At 36.0% G+C, this 16,477-nt stretch overlaps 1 protein-coding gene across 6 annotated transcripts in view; it reads right to left on the bottom strand.

Annotated features, from left to right (window-relative positions):
• Nucleotides 1-16,477, bottom strand: part of LOC141448770 (adhesion G protein-coupled receptor E3-like) — a 136,404-nt gene that overhangs the window by 26,052 nt on the left and 93,875 nt on the right. Inside the window, exons 1-2 of one of the 6 annotated variants that reach the window (XM_074117372.1) lie at nucleotides 1,540-1,721; nucleotides 1,360-1,453 (exon numbers count right to left, since the gene is read on the bottom strand). The exons of 4 other annotated variants lie outside the window; for them this stretch is intronic. In XM_074117372.1, coding sequence (XP_073973473.1) covers nucleotides 1,360-1,367 — 8 coding nt within the window. In that variant the 5' untranslated portion in view covers nucleotides 1,368-1,453; nucleotides 1,540-1,721. Of the gene's footprint in view, nucleotides 1-1,359; nucleotides 1,722-16,477 lie in introns of those variants that run through there. One more of the 6 variants, XM_074117373.1, reaches the window with a different exon arrangement.

The raw sequence follows: 16,477 nt of genomic DNA, 5'->3' as shown, positions 1-16,477 counted from the left end.
ATAAACCCCCATTCTTCACCCGACCACTTCCATTTATTACAATGTTGTTCTCAAACCAATTTAAATATCTAGACAACAGAGGCAATATCATTCTTTTACTGTCCTCCCCACGCGCAGCATTTTATCTGTTTTCCGCAGTTACAAAATTATTTCTTCCTCAACAATTTCCCTTTAGCTATAAACTTTATCCGTTCATTGATTTTGTTTGAACATCGTTTTTTAGAAACATACCACTTCTATTACTTCCTCCAAGTTTACTATTTCTAAAGAAAGTTTTTCTGTATTTTTAAATCCAACTCTTTACATAAATTAGTCCTACCTCAATGACAAATATTTTTGAGTCAGAGAGAAGAAACCGACATCTATTTCATCTAGAATCACGCTACCCCAAAAAAGCAAATTTGCTCAATATGCAACACTTCAAAACAACAATTTTAGTTCTTAGTAAAAAAAGTATGAACACTCGCTCGACTTTTATTTTAACGACTTTTCTCGAGTTATTGACTTACGGGAAGATTTAAAACTGACCTCAAAATTTCCAAACAAATTTTACAGAAAATGTATGGATAATGTTTCCGAGAAAATTCATTCAGTGCGGAAGTACTACTTGCGGTTGGTGGACTTAATCACTAGGTTGTAATCTAGTGTTCTCCATTGCAGGACACACTGAACAGTAAGTTAAAAGAGGCTTCGAGAAAAAAAAAATCTAAGGGCAAACTGTATATGGTTTTTGATAATTTAATCACTGTCACTATCACTTTCACTGAGAAGATTCTTTAGCCGACGTGAAAGGGGCATCTGAAAACTTGATGGAGGATAGCTGGACTCTAAGAAGGGTTCAAGATGGTAAGCAGCGATGTACTTGGGGTAATGGGAGCAGATATTATTTCCTATAATTTGAACCATGTGGATTAAGTCCAGATAGGTTTAAGCATTGAAATGCATTGGGTTGTTACCACAGGTAAACGCCCAAACCTGACAACTTTTCGCGAATTTATCGACGTAATGACGTAACCATCTTACATTACTGAGGCTTTTTCCCAGGGAAATTGAATTTTGGAACATCTCTTAGGGATCTCTTATCATATTCATTCCTACAGAACAATATTTACAATAGAAATATTACACAAATCGAAGTATTGCGATTAATCGTGGTAGAAAAGTCAATGACAAACGCAGACATGACTATTCAGTATATAAGTACTATTCGTTGATAAACTCAAGAACAGATTAGAAACGAACTTTACTGAAGCAGACCTCTGCAGCTGACAGTTAGATATAAGGGAGCACTCAGACAGAATTAGAACTTAGGTAAGAGTCCATGCAGTACACGATTTCTTGTTTTATTTGTTTTTCTACCTTGTCATCTTCTCCTACTGTTGCTTTACTTCTTTATTTATTGCATCTCTTGCCACAGCCTGTTGAAATGCGTTAGCACTGATGTAAGCTTCAACTGTAATGCATTAGTAATAATGAAAAGTGAGAGAAACACCCTCTCGATTATAAATGTGTTAACAAAAATCAGCTGTAAATACTTGCTTTCAGTGCTGCCTTCATGAATAAAGGGGTTACGAATTGTCCCAAGTTCCAGGTTAATTCGGATTTTGGTCAAACTGTCAGGTAGGCAGCGGTCTCCGTGATTTTCCTTCCCCTAACAAACTCAACTACTCACATTTCCCAAAAATGTCCATGAAATCTTTTCTTTCCCCCCCCCCAATGTAATTAATAATAACAAAAAGGGAAGGGATTAGCTATGAGGTTAGCATACTGGACTCCCACGCGGAGGTCCCGGGTTCGAATCCAGCAGCTGACCCTTAGATTTTCTCTTCCTAGGAGCTTCTTACAGCTCACTGTTCGGTGATGGACAGTGTTGTCTGTAACGAGAGAACACTGTCCGGAGGCCGGCAGTGCACTGGAAAAAGCTCCGGGCGCTAATGACCTCAGCTGTTGATGCGCCAAAAAAAAAAAAAATAAATAAATAAAAAAAAAAAAAAAAAAAATTAACAAAATAATTAATTAAAATTTAAACGTTGGGTTATTTAATTCTATTAGAAAATGCTAATCTTTAGAGAAAAGTGCACAAGCCATTTTCAAAAAGTAAAATATAAAAAAAATTGTTTAAAATCGTAGCAAATAGGTATATCAAAAGTACGAAGAAAATTTTTGGAATAACTTCCGAGAAAATTTCTAAGGATGTGTCGCTTTTTCGTTTGAAGGACTTAGAGCAAATCCGTTGTGTTGGGATTTTTAGCAGAACAGAAAAGAAATTGCAAGTTTAAACTTTCTACGACTTTTTTTTTAATATTCTGTTTTGACTTACAAACAATATCCAACATGCAATCCAGCAAGCCTCCTCTTCTACAAAAGCACGTCCCCCACTCCCCAGCCAAGAACTTCCTACTCACATTCATTCCTTTATTGCAGCCAAACGGCGGGCAAGGAGCCGCTGGCAGCGCACTCGTTACCCGTCCGACAAAAGAATTTTCAATCAGTTGACCAACCAGTTACGTGAGCAATTAATATCCTGGCGATCCTCTCAGTACAGCAAATACCTGGAATCCCTTTCCACCGACTACAATTCCCTCTGGTCTGCCACCAGAAAAATCCTAAAATACCACACCATTCCAGCTCCCATCCGCTCAGAAGATGGTTCGTGGGTCAGTTGCGACAGAGAGAAATCTAACTTATTCGCCACTTACCTAGAGAAAACCTTCACTCCTCATCCCGAACAACCTGATCCACTTCATATTCAACATGTCCACCAAAACTTAGACATACCTCATCCTCTGGAACTTCCCCCCAAAGCTTTCCATCCTTCTGAAGTGAAATATCTCATTGACCATACTCCTTTAAAAAAATCCCCAGGGCATGATCTTATCACCTCTGAAATAATTCGCCACCTTCCCCGAAAGGCCATAGTTCTCCTAACCACCATCTATAACTCTGTTTTACGGATCACTCACTTCCCCATTCAATGGAAACATTCCCTTATAACCCTCGTTCCCAAACCTCATAAAAATCCTAGCGAAATGTCCTCTCATAGACCCATTAGTCTCCTCCCAGTGCTATCCAAAATCCTTGAAAAGCTCCTACTTAAACGCATAATTCCAATTTTAGAATCCCATAGAATTATCCCTAATCACCAATTTGGTTTCCGATCCCAACACTCCACTATACAACAATGTTGCCGAGTAGTGGATAAAATATCCTCTGCTTTAGAAAAAAAAGATTTCTGTCTGGGTGCCTTCCTGGACGTAGCACAGGCTTTTGACAGGGTGTGGCACCCAGGACTGTTGTACAAGCTGAAGCAGTTCCTTCCCACTCCTTATTACCAAATCCTTCAATCCTATTTGACAGGTCGCTACTTCAAGGTTAGATGTGGCATTGAATTCTCTGATGCTAAGCGCATCCAAGCCGGCGTCCCGCAAGGAAGCATCCTTGGCCCAGTCCTATATCTAGTGTACACTGCTGACATCCCCACGCACCCACATACCTTAATTACAACCTATGCAGACGATACCGCAATATTATCCTCAAATCCCAAACCATCTGAAGCCTCCACATATATCCAAGAACACCTTGATCTCATTTCCTCTTGGTGCAAAAAATGGAAAATTAGACTAAACGAAGACAAATGCCAACAAATAACATTCACCTTACGTAGACAAACTTGCCCCTCCACTACTCATACACAACAGAGAAATACCGACCTCCACTCAAGTACGCTACCTAGGACTGTATTTAGACAGTCGACTCACATGGAACCCGCACACTAGACTGAAAAGACAAGAACTCAATAGACGATACGGACTACTACGAAGACTGCTAGGGCGGAGATCAACCATGAACGTACAGAACAAACTGACTCTATACAAGACACTACTAAGACCCATCTGGACCTACGGAGCTGAGCTGTGGGGCTCTGCGAAACCTTCCAACATTCAAAGAATCCAATCCTTTCAATCTAAAGTCCTTCGGCATATCGTCAACGCTCCTTATTATGAATCCAATTTAACCCTCCACACAGACCTCAATATCCCTTTTGTCAATGACCTAATCCAGTATCGCTTCCTTAATTTCCATAATAGCCTAACCATACATCCTAATCCTACCGCACAAGCCTTATCCACAGCAACCCATCCCGACAGTCCTCCACGACGCCTGAAACGACGTTGGCCCCGTGACCTTTTATCTATTTCCTAAACTTCCTTCCAACCCCTCGAGAGTTCCAGCATTGGCTGGCCCCTCTCAGCATGCCTTCCCGATTGTGGCGCTGGGTTCTCGGATGCAGCCTACAATCTGTGCCTAACAAAATTATGAACTCATTTACTGGATGTATATGTATACAGGTTGTAAATAAATAAATATATACAATAAAAACAAAAAAAAATTCTGTTTTGAAATATTCATGCAGGATGTAGAGAAAACAATTGTTCCTTTTCGTATTTAAAGGCCCCTCCTAAATAATGTCCTGTGGAAACTTGACATCGCAATGTCTCCTCTTGTTTACTGGCGACACTGTCTTTTAGGGTCTTAGCTCTTACTACTGTTAAAATTACTTCGCTCCAAAATTACGTGTCTCTCCTGGGTTACCGTTCTACAACGTTTTATTATGACATCTCGAGGTTCTGCTCAACATCATCCAGCCATTGCAACTCTTCCTTTTTTTATGACTTCTTTTTCCTAGGCATAAAATGAGCAAAAATAAATAGTGGTTAATAATACTTTATTAAGAATAAATGTTTTTCTTAATTAACTGCACTACAAATGCAAACTGAAGAATTCCGAATCATATGCTAACTTTTTCGAATACAAAAAGCCTTCGACTAATCACTTCGTATTAATCATGTCTTTTTAGCACAAATTAACGTTTCAAGGCCAGAGATCTTGATAGACTTCAATGTCAATGTCTAACCATTGTACATGTTTCAATAATCCTGGTCTGATTTTCCATTTAAGAGCCTTGCAACACAGCATCATAGTTTTATTTAATATGTACTTAATTATGGTAAAACGAAGTGCACGAAGTTATGGGAACTTCAGTAAATTTCTCTTCCGTCACTAAATTAACTATTACAATATCTTAAAGAAAGTGAAAACAATTGTTTTAGAATTACAACTTTATTCAAAGTACGACCACTCAAAAAGTTTTTTTTTTTTAATGAAATAAAAATGATAATTAAATGCAATTAACAATTAAAGAAAGTGTTTGAACTGAAAGCAGTCCTAATATCATCTTTTTTTTCTCAGTTTCTACCATCCGTACACCAACTGTAAGGGCTTGGACTTCTTCCTTGTAACAGCTTATGAAAACAAAAAGAAAAACTTTTGGCGAGTATTTCTGTTTTTGTTTATACCTCTCCTCACACTTTTCTTGCTCTTAATTAACTTTTCCTCTTCATTTTCTTTCCTTTCTTCTATTTACATTTGCTTAATTGCAGGTAAAAGTTGAATGTTGCCTGGTTAGGTTAGGGAAAGCAATGTTAGCACGCAGAGTTACATAGCAAGAAGCTAAAATGTTAAAACTTTTCCCATTACGTTTTCCAGAAGGTTGTTCCATTCCAATTTATTGTGCCTTCCACTAGGTCGCGTCAACTTCTAACTAAATCCAACTATCTGCGTTCTGACAGGAGAATTCCGAGCTATTCTTGTTTGCATGGTACAAGGAATATTGTTAGCGTAAGAACTATATTTGAAGAGCCAGAGAAGTTTACATTGTCTAAGTGGGATATATTATACAAATGAAAGCAACCATTGGATTGGTTGTTGTTTTGTCTTATCGTTTGTGGTAGGAAATGCAAAACCCATCCCATGTCGTGCCTAACAAGTCATTTCCATTATTTTGATAATCTCAACAAATATGAGGAGCTGTCTCATTGTTTCTGTTTGTCTACCACTGTTAGTATTATTGTCATCCAACAGAGATTCTGTTGACCTAGCTTTTCAGTCGTGTAAGTAACTTCAGTTGTGTAAGTAACGGAACTTCATAAAATTCCGAAAGACAACTATGAAATTGTAAATGACAATCGTCATGAATTTTCGTTCGCTTTTTCTACTAAATTTAAATTGCGACTAGTGCCTAAACTTTGTCTCCTAAATATAATACATCAAAAAATATATTAGGTTATTATTTTGATTACCATAATAGTAAGCATAACTTTATTGGCCATTAACATAAAATAAAATCCTGTACGAATAATATTCTTGACCGAAAGTCATCTCGAGCTCAAGCCAAGTCAACAACAAATGGATATAACTTCTGCTACTGTTAACCAGCTTCACAATCCAGTATATGTATATAATCTGCGTTTTTCCAGAGTTTAGGTAAGGAGAATTGATAATGAACTAAAAGGTGCTCAATGGTGGTTAATTAATCTATAACCATTGGTTTAAACACACTGTGGTTGTTGCATGTAGTTTAAAAGAAAAACATGTTTAACACCGTACTTATTTAAGCAGAAAAAAGTTATCTATACTACAAACGCATTCATGCTTGATGAAAACAACAGGCCGACGGAACAACGGGTTCTGGAATCAGAATACAACACTGTTCCATCAATGAATTTCACCTGCGAATGAGAGAGAGTAACAACTAGTATTGATCTCTTGTTAAACAACAACTCAATCACAGCCTTTTTTTTACGCGGCCTAATTTTGGAGCCTTGTGAAGGACGAATGTCCAGCGTTGAGTGAAAAGTTGCGCTCTTCCTTCAACAACTTCTTGATAGTATGAAACGGTTTCTCAATCAAAGCGGTGATCATGTCCAGGATAGGATAGTTTTTTAAGGGTTGATCATGAATCAATCTCCAGTACAAGATTTGTCTGGCCATTTACAAAGATATTCTAAGATTGGATGAACTACGTATGCGCCGCAAACAAGATCAAAACCCTTATCCCATTGATTCGTTGAATATTTTTAATTCTGTTAACTATTAATATAGTACAGTAGAACCTCGCATAACGAGCACCTCTCTTAACGAGTAATTCGCATAACGAGTAAAACAAATTGATTCTTATAGCGAGCGATGTTTCGCATAACGATAGTTTTCTAATGACATTTCGCTGACTGCGCAGTTTTCGCTGACTCATCGACAACTGCGCATTCTTCGATTAGTCATTCCTGTTTATTACGCATATGCGTTTCATATTCTCCACGTATCTAATGCATTGATACAGTCGAAACCGAACTTCACCGAATGAGTGGTGTATAGGGGAAGTCCATATAGTGACATTTGTGTTTAAATATTATTGTGTATATTTTGTTATCCCTCTAACAAAATGGCTTCGAAAAGAATTAAAATAACGTTAGAATTGAAACGTAAAATCATTGAGAAACGAGAAAATGGTGTAAGTGTGGCTGATCTAGCAATTATCCCCTTTTATTTTAATTTATATAAAAAAATTGTTTCGCTTAACGAGTATTTCGCGTAACGAGTAAGGTTCTGGAACGAATTATGCTCGTTAAGCGAGGTTCGACTGTATTTAATAGTTTTAAGTCGGTGTTATCAAAATAGAAGATAAATTTGAGCTCCCGAAGATTTCTCGTTTTTTTGAGATATTTTATTCATCAAAACTAAAATGCTTCAACAAGTACCAAGTACCCTTATTTCCAAGGGAAATTTGGCTCTTGTGAGTTCCATGTGAAAGATCTAACAATCGATTGCAATAAATATATAGTTACGGCATTAAAACTGATTAAACCTATCACCATCGACATTTAGTGGTTAACCACAAAATTAGATTTCTATTTGGATTAGTGTTACTTGTAAATGGATCCAGGGATGAGAAGTGGCCATTTCATTACTTACTTTTACCACACCCGCCCACGCATCCTCAAAAACCCAAATACAGATAAAGGGTGGTGAAATGTTAAAGATGTACGTAGTCATGGATATTTTACAACATAACTTGTGTATTACATTTAATGTAGAGTTTGTGTGGGGCGCAGTACGTGCGGTTATGTGAAAGGAAATCCTTCAGGAGCAAACAGGATAGTAGCTGCTGGGAAAATCTCATCTGTGTTGTTATTGGCGCTGCTGCCATCCTGTTGGGACAAGCGTTCACATATCTGCCCTAATATGTTCAACTATCTCACATACGCAGCAGACTTTCTGTTTTTACAGTAATTCATCGCTTCCAGCATTCAAATTTACATATTCATTAGAATTTTGTTTTGATTGCATGTTTTCTTTTCTCTAAATCATTTTAAAATGGTTTTACACAAAAATAAATGTTGGTAAATATTTACTAAATTTATTCTATTAACATTCAATTTAATTTTTATTAAATATAAATTTATTACTTATTCTTGAAATTATAATTGTCACTATTAATTTAGGAAAAGGAAAAAGAGAGATTAAATTAGAGTGAATGGGAAATACGACAGTACTTATTACAAATAAATGTATCCATCAGAGAAAATAAATATATTAGAAAGAACTTATTTACAATACGAACAATGGTATGATTTTGCACAGGCTTTATTATAGAAGCAATCCAACTTCTATCCTCCACAATCGGAATCACGATAAAGAAAAGGGGGAGTTAACAATACAAGAAGATCGGTTAAAAGATCATGGAGGAGAGTGCAGTTATTCTGCTGGTCCCAGATAGAAGGAAATTGGACTGTCTGGAGTCGGGACTTGGTTAAATAGTTTAGCCAAAGGGAATGATATGTGGTAATTAAGGTATAAACGTAAAAGGGCAATTATTGTGTTTTATAGGTTTAACTAATTTATATCTTTATCTTTGGCTAAGCATTTATGATTTTTATGATTGTAACAATATGAGTGTGAAAAAATGTTTACCCAGAGCAAAACAAACCCTCTCTAGACTTGATTGGAATAATCTCTAAGTACCAGAAATTGTTAAATTTAGCATCACATTCGTATGAATCACACGGACTGTATCTATAGCAGTGAATGGGGACGAACACCTGGCTGGCACAGTCAATCACTTTCATCGCGTAGTAAGCCTTTTAATTGAAATATAAGTTGAATTTATGTACATTGGTAAATAGCTCCAGTCGTGGGTAGTTGAATAAACCAATCTAGACCAATACAGAATCTCGGGAGGGGGCAGCTTCGTCCGTTTAATTTCACTCAATCCTTTTACTTGCACTAATTTTCATCCTACATTTTTACTTTATGCTGATCTCTCGTTTTGTAAATCTTGCTACAGTAAAGAGTATATATTGCGATCATTTCCGTTTTGAAATCCCCTAATTCCGGAAATATGGTTAAAAACTTTTTTTTTTAATGCACAACTTAATTAGTGAACTTACACTCTGCTTTCTCTTCCAAGATACGCCAAGGTTTCTAATAACTCGGAACCGTCATAAATATTAGTTGACTTCAATATAGATTCATTAGAATAAAACAAACTTTTGAGAACTGGATGACCTTCCGGTGCGGATGTGATTCATTTTCTTGAAAAGGATTTCTTACCACAGATGAGCCAATCAAAATACATTCTTAATTTACGAATGCTAAAATAATCGTACAGGCGTAAAACCTTCGCACAGGCGACAATGCTTCAATCTTGTTTTACTTTTATTATTACTTCAATTTATTATCACCGCCCAGAATTGCTTTAAAATGTATTTCCTTGGAAAATATTTCAAAGAAAAGTAATAGATCGCAATTGAAACAAAGTTGTTGGAGCCGTTTTTAAGAAAATCTGATAAATTTGAAATGAAATTCATGTAGTAGGCTTCCGCCTGAAGGATTTGATGGTTAATTTCCTGCTTTTCTCAAAGAAACGAGACTTGGAACTTCCGGGGATTCCAAGTTTTTTGAGCTTCCTGTGCTCACAACACTCACTTACGGACACTATCTATTTTCTGAAAAATAAACACTTTTTTTTGGACTTAAGGGAACCTCAAAGTTTATATCCGCAAAAATTACAACAAAAGGAACGCAACATTAAGAGCTTTAGACCAGAAGTAAGAGAAAGTTGTTGAGGAACTGCCTTTCCAGGTGCATGTTCCATTCCGGCCACACTTCCACAGACGACCAACAATAGACCACTCTTGCCATCAGTTGTAATCAGTTTTAATATTTAGTAGACAGTAGAAGATACGATTCGTTTATACAGGCTTTAAATTAACTTTGTTATCATTTAATCAATGGTATCTGTCCAAGGTTCCATTTAGTTTGATTGGTCTTACAGTAATAAATCCCATTAATTTAATCATTTGCATATTAAAAGTGTATTCAGAGAAATAGTGACATATTTGCATTTAATCTTTCACAAAATTATCTAGATTTAAACTACTGAAATTTGTTTTGTCTTGATCATCATGGTTCATGATTATCTAGTAAATGGTAGAAACATATTTCTGGGCAAACTGAGGTCCACAGGGTTGTGGAGAACGAGGGGAAGATTTCCCCGAAATGATCACCACGTGTTACATTAGCTGTGGGTAAGAGTTGGACGGGCCTACAAAGTCGTATTATTCAAATTTGGAATATCAATATAAATACTCGTTTCTTTTTATCAAGTACCATGGAGATAGAATTTTCGTTACTGCAATTACATTTTCTCTCATCTGGCTATTGAGAACGTGTTTAATGGTCCGAATTAAGTTTACGTAGGAATTGAGGTCTGCTAAACAGACGTTTCTCCCTAAAGTGAAGTGAAGTATGTAAAATTATGGTTATTAATTCAGACAGGCTTTACTTCAAACAACCTAGGTATCGTGGACGAATGCGACTAGCAAACATATTTTTTTACCAACTTCTCATATAACCATTAAATAAAATTCAAGGCCTTGACCGGATGAATCGAACATAGCAGCATTTGGCAGGCCTTGCCTCGAACATTCGGCTAAGTTTTCCAGGCACTATGGGGGTGAATAGATCTAATGATGGTTGCTGTGCAGAATCATTTGTAAGAAATAAATTTGGGATTCTTTTTTTTTAGAAAATAAAAATCATTGAAGCCATCTTGAAGAAATTGAAAAATAACTTCACTAAAATCGTTTTTGGGATATTTTCTTGGCACGGAAAACTATTCGCGTGACAGTCATAACTTGTTTTCCGGATAAAAATCAAATGCATACATTTAATACGGCTGCAATACTTTTTTTAAAGTATAAAGATAAAGTAAATGAGACCTGTTTCTTCGCTTTTACTCGAACTTGTCCTTCGAAGTTGTCCTAGTTCTTGCCGAAAGGTTTGACAAAGTTTAAGTTGTAACAGAAAGTCTTTGAAGTCAGATGATGTTCATCGCCAATCCCACAGAGTACTAACTTATTTCAAAGAGAACTTTGACTTTTCAATGTCAAGGAGAATTTCCAGAGTCACAAACCCAGTTCCATTACCGTACCCCCATTCAGTCGCACCACTACTTATTGTATAATGGTTAAACACAGAGATAGAAACCAAAGTTCGCATTCAAATTAATGAAATTATAATAAGTTTTTTTGACATTTCATTGAACATTAAGTTAAACTTTTAAAGGGACCAAGTTCTTTCTCTTTCATTCACTTTCTCGATAAGTGCGTTTGTTAGTGTTGTGGTCTGAATGTGTTTGCGTAGATTAGATTCCACTCCGGGTAATTCCAGGCATTACCGCCCTTAAGCAGGGCGTTCAGCATCACCTAAAAGAGGTTAATTGTGCCTGGTCCTTGTAGTTCTACTAAAAGAAACCTCTTCTTTTTGCAAGAGTTTTCCCTACAGACGTTGCGTATCGTCTCTTCTAATCAAGTAGCAAAAGTCTCATCGCAAACTTAGGGTTACAACATACTACGCAATAAGACAGTATATTAGAGGCTGTAGTCTACCAGATTCTCTAATCATAGAGTGGAAAAAAACTGTGGAGATGTTCTCAGAGCTCATTGTATCGCCTATAAGACATAGAGCCAGTTTGAGATGGCGTGAGAGCTCAGTCTGGATCTAGTCAACTCCTGCGGCTAGTTAATACCTGGAACTCGAGTGTCATTGAGGATATCAATGACATAAACAAGTATTTCTCCAGCTCAAAAACCTTTTGGATTCTCTATCTCCCTTACTGTTTTCGGCACTGATAATGATTGTCCTCTGCTGGTGCTGGATATGCAAAACAATGTAATGAAAGTTTGAAGTTCTCTGAATGAATAAATAAATAGACGAAATATCAATAAGGACTACATGTGAATCTGCCTACACACACGGATAAAAAGATCAATTAGAAAAACCTCTTTATCTTGCTCAGGGTACTCCCAATCGTGAATTTCCAGAGAAAACAATATTGCAAATCAAGAATACATTTCTTCCTCATTCAAGGAGTAAGAGAAATTAGAACTATAACATTATTTTTAAATATAAAACGTTTGGTTGCGTTTTGCATGAAACTTTGCATAACAATGTTATTCACAAAAACAAAATTGTTGAAGCCAGGTTTTGAGTGTTTATTTTCTGCATAATTAAACAGCAATTACATCTCTTCTATAATTTTTTCCCAGTTTACATGTTTTCCCACAATATTGACCGCCAATGGTTGCTACGTAGGTCAGCAAATGTTTCTTAAACTCCTCTCTCTTTTAACAGAGAACTGTTTCACATATTGTCCACTGCCCTCGCATTGATCTTTTCGTTCTGTGATTCACTGCTCATCACATCTAACTATTAAGACGAGGGATCCGCCGTAAAAATTAATTTCTCCCTCTTTAATTTCCTAAAACATTTCGTTTTACTAATAATTCATGTTCTTCTTCAAAATTGGCTGCTCACAATCCAAGAACTCTTTCTCGTCTCGCCTCAGTTTAAAGAAAACTGTTGCAATCTGTTTAAAGAAGAAAAAACCAACTGAGAAAAGTCGTTGCCAAAAGACTTTGTTCGATACCCAGAAACTGCCATTTCTCCATGCTGAACCTACCTCAAACTGTTTGCCGTTTTCATAACTAAGACCACTCCGCCAATATTTATTCATTTTCAGTCTCCCTCCCTTCACTCTCGCCAGTAACAGTTTAATTTCCTGGAAGCTTTTCCGTTGTGTTACTACACCAGGTAATGACGATACCACTCGCGTTGTATAAAAGCTGCAGCTAAATTAAACCCTATTAAGTTTGATTAGTTGTCGGTGGGAAGTTTATCTTAGTTTGTTCTTGGTTACTTTTGTAGTTTACTCTACAATTAGCGCTAGTTTGTTCTGATACCCTTGGGTGCTTATAATGTCAATAAAGATACAAAAATTTCATCCCCACCTAAAAGATTAATTAAATTATATTTTAAAATATAAATAGAGTGGAATAGTTTTGCGAATATTAGTTTAAACAAAATGAAGTTAGTTTAAACAGAAGGAAGTGGTCTCTAACTTTGCATTCAGCAAGCTGAAAAGAAATAGGCGAGTGAATTGGCCGCTTTAGATTATGATTTCATCGGCAATGGCCATAAAGAAAATACTTTAGATTATTAGAAAAAAAAAAGGCCAACTTCATTATTGTGTCTATACGTTTCAGGTACCATTTGTGCCCTTCATCAAGAGCTACTTTGGGGGGTGTAGAGAAGTATTACTTTTAACCATACAGGCGGATTAGAGACCTTTCAGTCCATAGCTTTATTACAACTGGAAAGTAAGAGCTTCCCGCGATTCTGAAAATCATCTTTTTGGGCTTCGCAGGAGTTTAAAACTGAAATACCTGTTCAAATCTTGATATGGAAAACACTTTGTTTTACGAAAACGCAAACTTCCTCTGCTTACTGTAAGTAAGGAAAAATTAAAAAATAAAAATAAATAAATAAAGGCGAGTTTGCTGCTGTTGTGAGGCAAGGGAAGAGGTGGAACATAGGGGTGTTTGAATGCGGAGAGTGAAGGCAGTGACTCGCCATTGCTCTCCGTTCGGGTGCCAGACCAACTGGCTAGTCGTGCACTCTTGTCTGCAGGTAGACTGGCAATCCGGCAGAAGAATACATGAAGGTATGTAAATATAAAGCGCACTGCACAGATCGCCTCAGAGGGCTCCTTTGTCATTCCTCGCACATATTTTATCCAACGCTTTCCCTACTTTTTGACGCTTCTTTCCAGCATTCAACAGCAAGTCTAGTTTATCCATAAATAAATAATATTATTCTAACAAAAATTATTAATAATAGGCAAGCTATCACAACTGAAATTTATTTAGAGTGGGTATTGTCTCCGCTGTAAGGTCCGAAATGTTCGTATTTTTTTTTAAAAACACCCCATTGTCAAATTGTTCCAAAAACTAAGGAGCCGGAATTTGAATTCTCGCTCATCCGGATCAAAGCCCAAACTCACTCCTTCGAACTTCCATTTAATTCGTTCCATGGTTCATTTTCCAAAGGAAGAAATTTTATTAAGTAAGAGAAGGTAATGGCAAATTGAATTTAATTCTGTGGCTTTAAGGAACTTTTATAGCAGCAAAGAGGAACTGAATTAATGCTCAAAGGTGGGTTTTAATGGATTATTCTTTGAAGAATAAGTTAATAAGCATTTTTAACACACCTTAAAGTAAATCAAACGCAAAAACCTTTGACGATGCCCAGTAAGTGTTTCCACTAACTCAGAACTGAATCATTAAAGTATTATTAATCACAATATCTTTTTACAATAGTGTTTCAGGCTCAGTACCATTACTAGTTTTATCGCATTCACAGGAAGTTGGAATAAAGCGCCGAGGAAAGGTACTCATTACACCCTTCAACAACACAGATCTTCATTTACCCAAACGCACCTCTACCGCCAGATGTAGAGATATGACGAAGCTGCCGCCACCTTCCTAGCTATCCTGGTGGAATCGTTTGGCATGGTTTTATTACCTATTGCTGATCATGGAGGTTAAAATATGCCTAGTCCGGTTGCAGAGATTACTTGGATGCAACCTGAGAAAGTAGAGGAAGCAGCTATGGGAGGGAACCGGTTTGACAGCCCAAAGAAGCAATTGGCCTTTTCTCCCCAATTCACCCATCTTAAAACAAGACCAATTCAACTCGCAAACTGCTCTTTAAAGTGTTCAGACATTTTTGGAACTATATTATATTAGCTAGGAACGATTAGTTAACGATTTCTACCGGATTAGAATCCAGACTAAAGTAAAGATAATCGATTTTCCGTTGTTCTTTCAAAAATATATTGTTAGTTGACATGCTGCCTAGAATCGCAGTCATGAGAAAACTAAAATATATAGTTTGCATTGTGACATGACTACAATAGAATGTCTTCGAGTGATAAAGAAAACATTTGTCATCGATGATTGATGAACTGGGTCTTCCATTCCATAAAACATATTGAATCTCTCTGACACCAACACAACATACACCCACTGTAATGTGAAAAGGATCATATATTAATCAATATTACATGAATCCTTCTATATTACTATAAAAAAAATTGTTAGTTTACACTCATGAACTTCCATTACTATAATTATAAAGGTTCTCTATCGAATTTAATAATTAGTTGCAGAATAATTTTAATTAATAAATTGTTAGCCAAATCTGATTGTTCAGTTTAGATTAATTAACTATAATCAACTACTACATATTAATGCAAATGAGTGGTGAACATAAAATCATAATGTAGTCCAAGCCAGAAAATAGTTTTTACATTTTACTTTTTATCAGTAAAATGTATCTTCTGAATATTATTTTCTTGAATTTTCTTTGAATATTACCCAAAAAGAAATTAGATTATTGCCAATTTCAGTTTAAATTTTTTACTTATCTTTTCATATAAAGCAAAAACCTCTGCTAGTAAAAGAAATTTCTATTTTTCTCACAATAAGAAAATTGGCAAGGAATAAAATGAAATAATGAATAATTTGTGCTTTATTATTATTATTATTTTGCTTTTAAAGAAATATAAAATAATTCTTTTTAACTTTTGTGGAAAGAAGAATCAACCAAAGTAATAAAGTTGTATACAAGCGGTCTGTGTGATCTTGTATGTCGGTGCAGGAGTCCGCACAAAGCTGCGAACTGGAAGGAAAACTGTACTGCACTAAAGGCATTAAATCTGTAGAGTACCAATTATTAAGGTTTCAACTGTGAAGAAAAAGCAACTGGAGATAAAAGCACTCACTAAACAAGAAATAGAATTAAATATCTAAACCAAGAAGTCTACTGAATAATCTACAAGTGAAATCTACAATAAAATCCTTAAATTACTTCCACATGCAACGAATGTTTTAAAAGGGAGCACCACCCTCTGTTTTGGGAATACACTCAACAATAAAGTTTATTAAAGCCGGTAAAGAATGTATGGACTTCTGACTTCTGGCTAGAGAGGGCGATTAAGTGTTGGTGTAATTATGTTTCGAAAAATTGGATACCCAATTTTTCAGTTAAAAAGTTCAAATAAAATGCAGCATTTTTGAGAAAATCGCTAAAAAGTGAAAAATCACATTTTATGTTTAAATGTCAGTAAGCGATAAGAATAGTAATTTGGGTTGAAGTGTTTGAACATAAAGATTTTTAATTTTTTATTTTTCTTAGATGAAGAGGGGAATTTTCATTTCTTTTAGCAGCACCGAGTTTA

This window comes from Rhodnius prolixus, unplaced genomic scaffold (assembly GCF_049639745.1).
Source record: "Rhodnius prolixus isolate KJV_2025 unplaced genomic scaffold, Rpr scaffold_2, whole genome shotgun sequence".
Classification (NCBI taxonomy): Eukaryota; Metazoa; Arthropoda; class Insecta; order Hemiptera; family Reduviidae; genus Rhodnius; species Rhodnius prolixus.
This window is presented reverse-complemented; position numbering and strand designations above follow the sequence as displayed.